The following is a 12,546-nucleotide window of genomic DNA, read 5'->3' on the forward strand; positions in this document are numbered from 1 at the left end:
CACTGATTAGGTAAAGCTGGAGGGTTACACGGTTACAAGCATGGTGGCAGCAGCATCATGACTTCATGGAGGGGGAAATGAACCCCTACGTTTGTAAGGGTGTCTGACAGGATGCTGACAGGGCTCTAAACACCAAAGTACATCCACTACGTGATCACTTGTTTAGCAAAAGTTGTGACCAATAAAGCATAATGCTATCGAAGGCTAACAGGTAAACTTGCTCACTGTCCCACAAAGGACAACCTCGATGTACGTTTTAGAGCCTCTTCAGTGGACGACGAGGAAACCTGACCAATACTTTCTGGACCCTGTGAGCTAGTTTAGCTGGTTAAAGGCTTCCTGTGTCACTGTTTCCAGAATCAGTGTAAAGATTCAGACAGTAAATGTTGTCTGTGTGGATTCTTGGTCATACAGCATCGGTAGAAGGCAACTGGACTTTTCTCTTTTGGTTCCTGAAGATGTTTCACCTTCGTCCAAGAGGTTTCAGTTCTGATTAGAGTTAGAGTCCCAGATGTAGATTGTCAACCCAAACTCAGCATGTCTTGGGATGTTAATGACTGGGAACCTTTCTAGTGAGAGATCTCATGATTGCGTTATAAGGACCTGACAAGTGGACGACGAGTGAAACGTCTTCAAGAACCGAAAGGAGAAGTTTTCACTGAAGCTCTTAGCTTTGTAAATGTTACTAAGAGTAGTAAATTAATCATGGTGCACTTTGAAAGACTGGAATTGAAGTGTAAAGTCTTGTCTCTCAGGTCTTTGCACTGACAAGGCTTTCTCATTTACCAGCCTCGTTAATTAATTAGCCAACGACAAACAACTCAAAATGGCATTTAAATGGTCAACCAGTCAATCGGTGGCCCAAAGCTCCTCCTGAAAGTTGTGTACACCTGATCAGCAAATGAGGTTCAACTGGTTATCAAATCTAAGCGTTCTGTTAACATTGTTGGAACGTTTGTTTTTAACTGGGATGAAGGCCACAGTTTAATCTAATTAAAGGAGAATAGTTGCAAAGTGCTCAGCAGCCTTTTCTCCTCCACAGACTTCTGTAGTTCAGCTTGTGGGTCCGTTTCATGTTCTCACAGTGAATCTTCTGTTTTGTTTCCCTGCAGCTGAAAGACAAAGAGCGACAAGTGATCAAAGACAAATTCAAGGTGAGGCCAGAGTTCAGGTCAGAACGGCCACAGTCTGAACGTGACGGAGTTCTGACCCGTCGTTTGTCTCTTTCAGGGTTTCAATGACGGTCTAGAGGAGCTCTGTAAGATCCAGAAAGGCTGGGCGATACCGGACAAAGAGCAGCGAGACTTCATCCGACAGGCTCAGAAGAAGGTGGTTTCTGACGCCTACAGAGCTTTTCTGCACAGGTGAGACGCCTCAGAGACCCAGAGAGACGAACCACAGACGTCTGGTGCAGTAAAAGTGTCCCGAGTCCAAAATGTTCTGATAGAAAGCTACAGCAGTTTTGCTGCCGGGTCAGTTCAGGTAGAATTTAGGAAACATGCTGCGACATCGTCTCAGAGTTTCTTCACTTATTTGTAATTTAGAACCCAAAACTAAAATACTTTGGATGAATTTTGTGAATTTTTGCATTTTCAGCCTCAAAAAACGCTGTGAGGTGACTGGAAGGGTTCAGTGTCTCCAGAAATCAAACTCCCACAGCATCAAGTTTGGTGAAGACAGAATGGTTTTCAGCAGATCCAAATCATCAAATGGCTCCAATCGATGACACATTTTTCATTACTGGTCCTTTAAAATGGGAAAAAAAGTTGTCAATACAAAACCCGCTAAGTGTCGATATGTGGATGTTTCCATATTTCTACTAAAAATACAGTTTCTGTTCAGTTTCAAAGTTTCTGGTTTTAACATTGAACCTTTAAGAGGCGTTTCTTTGAGGCTTAAAAGTAGAAAATATCCCAGATCGGATAAATTCATTCATTTAGATTTTCTAGAAATAAATCTGTGTCCTCACTGAGTATCGAACCCTTAAAATAGTAAAATTCCAGGTTTGAAAACATGAAAGTCTCAGAGTTTAGCCAAAATGTTAAACAGAGACGATGCAGCAACACAACTAACTGAAAAGAGTCGGACTAGTGGAGCTGTTCTGAAGTTTCACATCCAGCCGGAGCGACTGCAGGAGTTTTAGTTCAGAAAACTGCTTTTGAATCATGAATCTATGCAAAGAGGAAAAAACTGACACCATGTAGGACTCAAGAAACGGACATGACGCGTGACTAAAGCTGCAAAACGTGTTTTCTTTTCCCAGATGCGCCAACATTTCCTTCACCAAGAACCCGGAGAAGTACCACAAGTACCGACCGGAGGAGGTGGAGGAGATGATCGAGAAGCTGTTCGACACGTCCGCCTGAGCTGCACCTTCATCAGACAAACATCCACCCAGAAGAAAAACCGCCTCCTTCAGCTGAAACCTCCTGAACGTGTCTGAAGAATGTTTTGTACAGAGCAGTGAACGCCATGTATTTATGTAATGGAGCCGCTCCGGCTTCGAATAAAGGGAATCTGAGAGAAAGTAGCCGCTGGTTTGCTTCTTTATCACGTCCACTGACGGGAACATCAGGTGTGTTTGTCACTTTTCATCCAGTCGGTCAAATCTTTTCAGCACATGAGACGAGCGAGCAGCGGTCACATGAAGCTGCTGCTCCGACGACGAGTCTTCAGCATCTTAATGAACCTCTTCTGCAGCGCAAACACTCGAACGCTCTTCAGAGATTAGTCCATCGTGTTTGTGAGCTGGAGAGACGACATTTTCATAAGAGAGCAGCTGGATGTTGAGGCAGCAACACGTGACTGTGGCGGCGCCCCTTGTGGCCACCAGCGGTCACTACAGGATTCATTTCAACAATTATTATAACAAACACAGAATCAACATCTCAACGTAAACCAGCAGGTTTACCGTCCGTATAAATACGCATCAACAAGCCACAAGGAGTCAACACATCGGCTGCTCCTGACGTCGAACCAGAACAACACGACGACAGTTCAACAAAATGTGTTTCTGGAAGCTTTTGAGGCGAGACATCGACTGAAGAATTTAGTTTAAATGTTTTTCGAGGTGCCTGTTCATGTTTCTGGTTTTTTATGAAGTAGCCGAGGCCATAACTTTATGCAAATGAGGCGCTCGATTAGACTTAACTTAATTGTCTTTGCACAAGTGCTAAGACGACGAGATGCAGTTTTTGCAAACTAACGTCCAGAAGTTCTTGTCAGTTGGACGTTTGAAAGAAGACTTGAAAAAAAAATGAGGTCGCGAACAACGAATGTGCAGAATGTGGAGAAACGTGGAGCCTCATGTTGTTCGTGTGACGCCATGTTTGTACCGTTCAGACAATCAGCAGGAAAAAAAAGTTCAGCATCAACAGTCTTCAGGATTAATGTGATAAAACACGACTTTAAACTGGTCCATCCTCACACTGACTGCCAGATCTAACCTATTTAACGTTTCTAACTGATGCCAAAGAAGTTGCGGTGTTTTGTCCATAAAGTCGAGGGTAAACTTCACAAACAGCAGCTCAACCGCCAACATGCAGATCATCTAAAAACAGCAGCTAACTGGTCTGAGCTTATTCCTCAATGGTTCTTGTGACGTACAGCTTTGGAAATAACTATCAGATCACTGTTTACTGCTTCTTCCTTTGCAGTTCTTGGTGTTTTTTCTTAATGATGCTGGTTTTTTTGATTCCATCTTCAAACGTTCTTCTTGTCGTCTTTGTTGAGCGATAATTTAGTTTGTCTGATACATAATGAGCTTTCATGTAATTCAGTGCATGTACTGGATTATTATCCGACTTCTCTACGATGCTGTCGTTATTTTAATGACTAAACGATCAATGTTGAAGCCTGAAAACAACAGTTGGTCTCGTCATTATTCCCAAAGCTGGACTTCTATTTTTAGAAATTATGTTAATACGCGCAGCTTCGAGTCTGTTCTGATCATTTCAGGAGAAAATAACCAGGCTCAGATGATTTAACAAGCTGCCAATATGAGCTTTTTATGTGGATTTACAACTCATTTGGTCTAATAAGGCTGCATGTGTGAACATCTACAGAGAAAATCTATTCTTGAATCACAGCTTCAGTTCTCCAGAGAAAGTTTCAGATGTTTTCCTAGCAGCTGAGTAAAGCAGATGTCTTTGTGTCCAGATGTGTACGAAGCAGTTCAACCTCTGACAAGATGGACTTCAGTTACGATCAAACACTTCATCACAGCAAACAGCTCGTTCTGCACTCTGTGTAACGCTCAGTGTTGTTGGATGTAAACAACAGAGAAATGTGGGTCAAGCCTCAAACTGAAGGACATGCTCGTATCACTGCATAAAACACACAAAGAGGCGTCATCATACAACCGTAAAGCGTTCCATTAAAGCCAACATGAAAGCAAACACAAAGCACATGTAACACAGTCTCAGTCCAGAACATCCAGTTTCAAACCCATTTTACGCTGCAGCTCCACATTCTGGTTGTTTTGCTGAAAGATTTCAAGTCTTAGCTGCTGGAATGTTAAATTCTAAGCTTCCCTGTCAAGGTCACTGCTGTGAGCGCATTCACTGCTCAGATGTCCCGGCTTGTTTTTAGCATTAGTGCTAGCTAACCACTGGAGACACAAAGACAACCACATCAAGTCAAAGTTCATCGTCTGACTCCAACACTCTCCTCTCTAACCGTCACCTGTCTGACAGTCCGTATGTATGTTCTAATCCAGCAGCTTTGGTCATTTTTCCAGAAGACCTGCAGAAAACGCGTGAAAATGCCTTAAAGCTCCTCTGAAGTTTGCTGCTGATCACAAAGAAAAGGCGGAAAGTTCTGTGGTCAGATGGAACAAAAAATGAGCTATTTGGCCACAATGAGCAGAAACATGTCTGGAGGAGAGAAGGTGAGACCTTCAACCCCAAGAACACCAAACCCACCATCAAGCATGGAGGTGGCAGCATCATGCTCTGCTTCTGTTCTGCTACCAGTGGAACTGGAGCTTTACACAAAGTCAATGGAATAATGATGATAGAGGATCACCTCCAGATTCATCAGGAAAACCAAAAACCATCAGCAGAAGGTTGATCTTGGACACAGGTGGATGTTCCAACCAGACAATGAGCCCAAACACACATCAAAGTAGTGAAGAAATGGTTCCATCAGGCTGGAATAAAGGTTCTAGACTGGTCTCCCCAAAGTCCTGACTGAAACCATCCAGAACCTGTGGACTGATGAAGGAACAAGTCAGAAAGACGACAAGTTTAGTTGAACAGCACCGATTCTGTGGTCAATGATAAACCAGAAGCTGGTGGACGGAAACAAAAAGAACTGGACTGAGCTGAAAGGATGTTTAAGCAAATGTCAGACGTGCTGCATGAATACTTTGTATTTCCAGAAGACCTTTAATTTATCTATGAAAGAACCAAAATGCAGGATTCATGTGTTTCAAGGATTCCATGAGAGAAAATTCAGAGCTGTAGGAGTCATAAGAACCTCCAGACTGCCTGATATACACGTTCTTTACAGGTGGAGGTAAATGTTTGTTCACGACTGTCCAAACAGAACATCAGAAGGTATTCAGTGAAGTGCTTCTATTAATGATTCATCAGCTGTTTCTCTTCAAGCCTGCTGAGCTAAAAGACATCTTCTGAGGCAAAAATGGGAAATTTATTTGTAGATCTGAAAATTCAATATATTATTTACACCTAAAACAGAGACATAGAGGATAAATAATCGCCTGTTTAGAAGAAAATGGAAACAGAACTCCACAATTTGATGAGTTTTCATCAGCAGCAGAGTAAAACATCAAGAAACCTAAATTCAGGAAACTGAGGCTTTAAAGCTTCTAACTGAGCTCCGTGTCTGAACCCTGAAGGTACAGCGGTAAAGATGCCACTTCTCATCACCACGGCAACACGTCCATGTCTGGTTTCCGTGGTGATAGAAGTGCTGATGGCGGATCCTTGACCTGGACTCTCTGCTGTTTTTTATGAAACACTTCAGGGTCAAGACGAGCTCCAGAGTTCGTTGCTAGAAAGAGCAAAGCGAAGTGCAGCTCCACGTCCTGCACAGATCAGCGTGACATGAATCAGTCTGATGACAGGCAGCCACATCTTAATCAGACTTAGTCACTCAGACGCTGAAGACTACAAACACACAAAACTGGATTTCTGCTCATGTTGTCCAACTCTGAGTTATCAGTTTTCCACCAACGCTCCACCACACAGAATGATTAAAGGTTTGAAATGTATGAACACTTTTATGAGCAATTTACTGATAGTTTACAGATTTTCCCACTTTTGTTAAATTACAGATAAGATCCAGTAAAACCACAGAAACAAAAAAGTATTAATTTGCATGTTAACCGTAAGAAAACAGGCACAAAGTGTAAAAATACAGATTTTAGATGTGAACTTTATTTACAGACTAATTTGTTCTTTGTTCAATGCGAGACCGTGAAAATAATGTATTCTTAAAAGACGGTGGAATATTTCAGCTTTAAAAACACCAAATATATCTAACATAAAGATATGTCTGCTGATTTAAATACAGTATATTGTATTATATATTACGATGTCGTTTTATGGTCACACACTGTAAAAGAGCAAATTATCAGGTGGAAAACTTTTGTAAGAATTTTGTGGACATTATTTTATTTATTAATTTTTTGCTGAAAACATGTAATTAACATTTTTTTCCTGCTCCTGTGGTTTTACCAGATACCTGCTCCTAAAAATACATCTTCAATCCTTATTTTTACACAGTTTTTCTTTTAAATAAAAAGTAATTTTACGGTCAAATGTTGTAAAAGAAATGAATCAGTATAATTAAAAATACAGATTTTTTTGAAGTCGACATTATTTACAGTTTTGGTCTTTTTTTTTTTTAAACAATTGTCTAATTTTGTTCTGTGATTTTATTAGTTATATGGAAAAAAACCCAGGAAAATAAAAGTAAAACATTTAAAAGAAAGACAGTTTTAAAAAGACATAAATCATTTTTTACATTATATTTTCAAACCTTTTTCTAGAATCCATCATGTGAAACCTTCCTCTTCAGAAGATCATGTAATAGAGCAGAAAGCATCCAGTAAAGGATCTGACTGACGAAGGAATGTTCAAATAAAACCACATGTTCAGATGCAGCTTGATGTGTTTATTAGTTCATTAATGCTTATTAACGACGTTCACAACAATAACACTGTTTTCATGCACATAGATCTCATCCAGCAGCAGATGAAACACGTTTCTACTGACGCTGAAATCCGTCCGCCTACATGTGGTTCTGACATTTTGTTTTCAGTCCAAACACCTCCAGACGATGACCAGAGACCCTGCTGAGGTCAAACTCATCAAACCTGGACTCTTCCTCTTAAAACGTCCGTCTGGTGACATGAACACATTATTTCAGACTCTGAGTTGTTGTTTTTCTAGTTTGCAGCTCTGACATTTTGTTGTGTTTTTTTCTTTCAGCACAAACACACAGAGAACCAAACCAATGAGATTCAAAATGAACAACCATCGATGTTCAACGACTGCAGGGACACAGAAACAGACTCACGAAAAGAGGCGACAATGAACCGACAAAACAACAGCAAAGAGACACAAAATGACCTCAAAGACCCTAAAAACACAAACTTTGTTCACAGGGTTTTTGTGTCTCCTTCAGTCTGGTCTGATGTTTCTATTCATCTATAAATCTGAGGCCTGACGTCTAAGAACCAACTACGAGTGCAGCGTCCACAAAACAACTCAGTTAGATGCAAATCAGTCGAGTCTTTACTCTGAGTTTGTTTTTTATATTCAAAAGTACGTTCAGCAGCAAGACAGCAGACAGTTTATGTTCCATCAGAAAAGTTCAGTCAGTTGTTTTGTTCCTCTGAGGATCATGAAAGAACCAAATTACAAGAAGAGTCCATCGAACTTGTGCGGAGATATTTCATCCTGAAGTCAGTTTCTTGAGCAACATGTTTGCTTTCGTCTGTAAACTCATCAGATGAGGAGCGCAGAGTTGATCCACAACGTTTTAGTGGCACAGATACTGTTAGCAGAAGTGTTTCCACGTAACTCTGAAGCTAATTTCAAGCAAACTTTTAAAATTACACAAAAAGATAAAATAACAATACATACATGCAAAAGAAGGATTGAGTTCAGGTTGCTTCCTTTGACTGTTTCTGGAGTTCGAAAGTCTTAAAGAAACAACAGAACTGTGAAATCAACTGGCTGTTTGTTTCAGTTGGTATCTGGTGACGGTTGAAACTACTTTGTTATTCCCGTCTAGCTGAGACGTTACATGAACGGCAGCCATCTTCTTGGACACTTGACTTTATTTACACCATTTACAATATTTACAAGAATGAGGAGCTGAGCTTTAACTTCAGGGTGCAAACGGGCCAAAAATAACAACCAAAAGGATCAGTCAAGCTAAATAAATAAACCAGGATGACTTAATCAAAAGTAACAAGCTCAAATACAAGCTTATGCTTCACCAGCTACAACAACTGGAGAGAACAGTTTCATCTGACTGCAGTCGTGACATATTGGTTAAGTTTAGCCACTAAAACAGCTTCGTTAACGTTCTCACCAAACCTACCGCAGTAAGTTCAGGCAACAAAACTTCCTGGTTCAGTTCAGGAAATTGAAACTAATTGGCTAATTTGTAACAACGAAGCCATCTGATTCAATTTAAGAACTGAAACTAGTTGATTAGGTTTAGACACCAAATCTTCTTGGATAAGTTTCTACACCACAACTTTAGGTAACAAAACTTCTTGCTTAACCTCAGACACTGAAAGTATTTGGTGAAGTTTAGACACTGAAACGGGTTCGTTAATGTACTTACCAAACTTACCTTATTAAGTTCAGGCAACAAAGCTTCTCAGTTAAATTGAGGCATCGAAACTACCTGGTTGAGTTTAACACCAAAACATCTTAGTTTGGTTTAGACGCCAAATCTTCTTTGGAAAGTTTCAACATCAAAAGTATTTGGCTTCGAAAACTTCTTGCTTAATCTTAGAATATGAAAGGACTTGGTTAAGTTTGGGAACTAAAACTTCTTGGTTAGGTTTAGTGGTTTGGGTTAAAACACAACCCGTCACTCACTACAGTTACCACATGAACAGTTTGTCCATTTCCAGGGTTGCGACTCCACCAGAGGTTTTACAGGCACTAATTCATACAACCACAAGAGGTCGCCAACGTTATGATGGTTAGAGTCTAGGAATGATCTGGTCTGAATCAGGTGAGACTTCCAGGAGACCACTGTGAAGACGAGAACCAGAATGTTCTGCAGTCTCAGGACTCTTCCGACCATCATGAGTTTCTTCCACAGCTGCAGAAGGTGCTGAACTGATCATTGGTGGTGATCTCTGGTACCAACATATCCAGCACACCCTGCAGACCTTCTCTGGTCTCGTGATGCTCAACATTTTTTTGAATGAAATGAAAACTGTTCTGCGAACATGAACAGCTTCATGACGTTCAGCCGGCTCGGGGCTCTAGTTGGTCGTCTCAACGCTGCTGACCGTGTTCACCGCCTGAACCACGTGCACCTTGTTGACCTCCCTCCTCTTCAGCGAGCAGCTGAACACCTTCCTGAAGCCTTTGCGGAAGTGCTTGGAGACAAGAGCGTAGACGATGGGATTGAGGCAGGAGTTGGCGTAGGCCACCAGGTGGGAGAGGATGCGCAGGACGTAGGTGGTGTGGTTGAGGGGGAAGCGTCCGAACCACATGCAGAGGATGACCAGGTGATGTGGCAGCCAGCAGAGGCAGAACAGAGCCGCCACGATGATGATCATCTTGGTGACCTTCCTCTTGGCCCGCCTCGACTCGGACATGTCCTTCACCGGGTCCACGCTGGTCCACAGGTAGCGGATGGTCCGGGCGTAGGTGAGGCTGAGCACCAGGACGGGGACGAGGTAGCCGAAGATGAAGGTGCACACATCCATGATGAGGCGAGGTTTGGACTCCCAGACAGGAACACAGACCACGGTACCGGCCAGGTCCATCTGAGCAAAGTAGCTGAGATACGGAGCAGAAAACACCAAGGCCAAGGCCCAAACCAGGCAGATGGAGGCGACGGCGTTCTTTGGAGTCCTCAGCTCTCTGGAGCGGAGAGGATAGCAGATGGCCAGATACCTGCAAGAGCCCAAGACCAGACATGATGCTGATGTTTATGACTGAAATGTAGGAAATGAATGCAGGTTGTGGTGCTGACTGAGGATCTCGTGTTATATTATGAATATATTATATGAAAAGCCTAAAACAGCTACACATGATCTAACGTCAAATTAAGGCGAGAACATTTTTCTTAATATGGAAAATAACATTTCAATTCTTTTAAAGCAGTGAATCTATCAGTGTATTATGTACCTTTATCAATGAATGTATTCATAACAATAATAATAATATTAATAAAGTATAATACTTAGTAATTTCATTGGCTTTAGTGTCAATGTTCATTAAAGGAAGAAAAAATGCTTAAAATATATCAAACATAGAGGCTGGAAAATGTATTTTAAAGATGGTAAATTACTCTATCTATCTATCCATCTATCCATCCATCCATCCATCCATCTATCTATCTATCTATCTATCCATCTATCCATCCATCTATCCATCTGTCTATCCGTCTATCCGTCTATCCATCCATCTATCTATCTATCTATCTATCTATCTATCTATCTATCTATCTATCCATCTATCCCTCCATCTGTCCATCTATCTGTCTATCTATCCATCCATCCATCCATCCATCCATCCATCTATCTATCTATCTATCTATCCATCTTATGCTACCAGGTGTGCCGGGCTCACCTGTCCAGGGACACCGCCGTCAGGGTGAAGATGCTGCCGTACATGGTGAGGAAGATGAAGAAGTGGACCAGCCTGCAGAGCGCAGCTCCGAACATCCAGCGGTCCAGAGTGTAGATGGAGGCCTGGAACGGGACGCAGAGCACGATGAAGCTCAGGTCCGCCACCCCCAGATTCAGGATGAACAGGCTGGTGCTTTTGGTGTTCATCTGGCCGCTGCGGATCAGAACCGCCAGAACTAGACCGTTTCCGACGGTGCCGAGCAGGAAGATGAGAGAGAAGCTGGCGGAGACCAGGACGGACTCCGCTGTGCAGGAACCGGACCAGGACACGTTCATGTTTCTGCGCTGAAGTCGCTCAGAAGCTCCGGTTCGTGTCCGACGCGCGGCTTCGTGGAGACGCGGCTCGTTTTACGCGCAGCATCCTGGTCCAGACGCGCAGCATCCTGGTTCGGACCGTGCTCAGAACCGGATCAGTGCTGCCTCCAGCTGAAGCTCCAGCTACAATGTGGAGCCTCTGACAGGAGAACACGAGGCTCAGAAGTGTTGCGCTGACAAACGAAACCAAGCTGCGCTGTAAAAAAGTCACTGATTCACCAAATGTTGGCTGCAGAATGGAAACATGAACCCAGTTTACTGACTGAGACCAAACTTTCAGGTTGAAACCTCATCATGACGTGTTCACAGAGTGATGCTGCATCAGCCTGATTTCTGGTGTAACTTGAACTCACATTTCTACAGGAGCTGATTTAAAACTAAACTCAAGTTGAGGGAACTTAATAAAATGTTTCTTCACCTTGAGCTCTCAGTTCACGACTGGAGCGACTTCATTTGTTGAATTTAACATTTAAAACTTCACGTCTTCATAATGGAGATAATTAAGTACATGAAACATTCCTTTTATGTAACATGGAGGTTAGAACAACTGAATCTCTGTCAGTATTCACTTAGAACTTGTTTTATATTTACAGTAATTTAGTTTGTAATAAAAATCCTTTTATAAAACATGGAAATACTCAATAATAATAATCAACCTACAAACTTCTGTTCATGCTGCCAATTAAGTCTTTAATTTGATTGAAAAGTAAAAAGTTTCTCAGACTTGTTGTAGTTTGTTGGTTGAACATAATTTAATAATCTGAACTCAGAAAGTCTTTCTGTGTGTATTCATGTGTGTGTTTTGGTTTTTTTTTGTCTGTATGTTACAGATACAAATTAAAAACTTTATAGAAAATTCAAGGATCCTCTGAATTAAATGTACAATTTTAAGACAAAATTCAAATTTACAACTTTAGATCAACCTTTCAGGCTCCAAACTTTATTTTTATGGGTTTAGTGACACAATAATGTTGCATCGACTTAAACTTGTGAATAAATTAAACTCATCATTCTGCATTTGTTGGTTCAAGTTGAGATAACTTAATATAATTAGTTAGATAACTGCTATTGTCTCTCTCCTGTGTATTTAACATTGGAGCAACTTTATTTTTTTTAACTATAAAAAAAACTTTAAAAATTTAAAATGGATCAACTTTAAAACTTGAGTTCACAATTATGATTAAGTACATTACACTGAAAAACTCAAGTAATAAAATACTGGTTGGAACAAAGTTTAAATCAGCCTACAGACTGTTAATGTCGCCAATAATTGTAAAACCAAACCCTTTGATTGTGGAGAAAGAAGCCCGTTTCCTTCACTCTGTGCAGTTTGTTGGATGAACATAATTGAATTAAAGTCGTCTTAACTCAGA

General features: G+C 41.2%; 1 protein-coding gene and 1 long non-coding RNA gene across 2 annotated transcripts; one reads left to right on the top strand and one right to left on the bottom strand.

Annotated features, from left to right (window-relative positions):
* Positions 1 to 807: 807 nt before the first annotated feature.
* Positions 808 to 2,530, top strand: LOC103373961 (uncharacterized). The gene is made up of 3 exons (XR_521097.1): positions 808 to 1,154; positions 1,231 to 1,364; positions 2,264 to 2,530. It is a non-coding gene; the product is annotated as an uncharacterized LOC103373961 (long non-coding RNA).
* A 6,951-nt stretch (positions 2,531 to 9,481) lies between these two features.
* On the bottom strand, positions 9,482 to 11,095 carry LOC103373963 (galanin receptor type 2). The gene is made up of 2 exons (XM_008303976.1): positions 10,800 to 11,095; positions 9,482 to 10,121 (listed from the first exon to the last, which is right to left on the bottom strand). Exons 1-2 carry the CDS (start codon positions 11,003 to 11,005, stop codon positions 9,482 to 9,484), a joined length of 846 nt encoding a protein of 281 aa, XP_008302198.1. The 5' UTR covers positions 11,006 to 11,095.
* Positions 11,096 to 12,546: the final 1,451 nt, after the last annotated feature.

This window comes from Stegastes partitus, unplaced genomic scaffold, assembly GCF_000690725.1.
Source record: "Stegastes partitus isolate 25-593 unplaced genomic scaffold, Stegastes_partitus-1.0.2 Scaffold2107, whole genome shotgun sequence".
NCBI lineage: Eukaryota > Metazoa > Chordata > Actinopteri > Pomacentridae > Stegastes > Stegastes partitus.

What these genes read in the sequence shown, in the direction of transcription:
- LOC103373963 (XM_008303976.1), bottom strand. Translation starts at nt 11,005, where the DNA reads ATGAACACCAAAAGCACCAGCCTGTTCATCCTGAATCTGGGGGTGGCG. An exon ending in ACGGCGGTGTCCCTGGACAG is followed by an intron (nt 10,122 to 10,799) that starts GTGAGCCCGGCA and finishes GGGCTCTTGCAG; the next exon opens with GTATCTGGCCATCTGCTATC.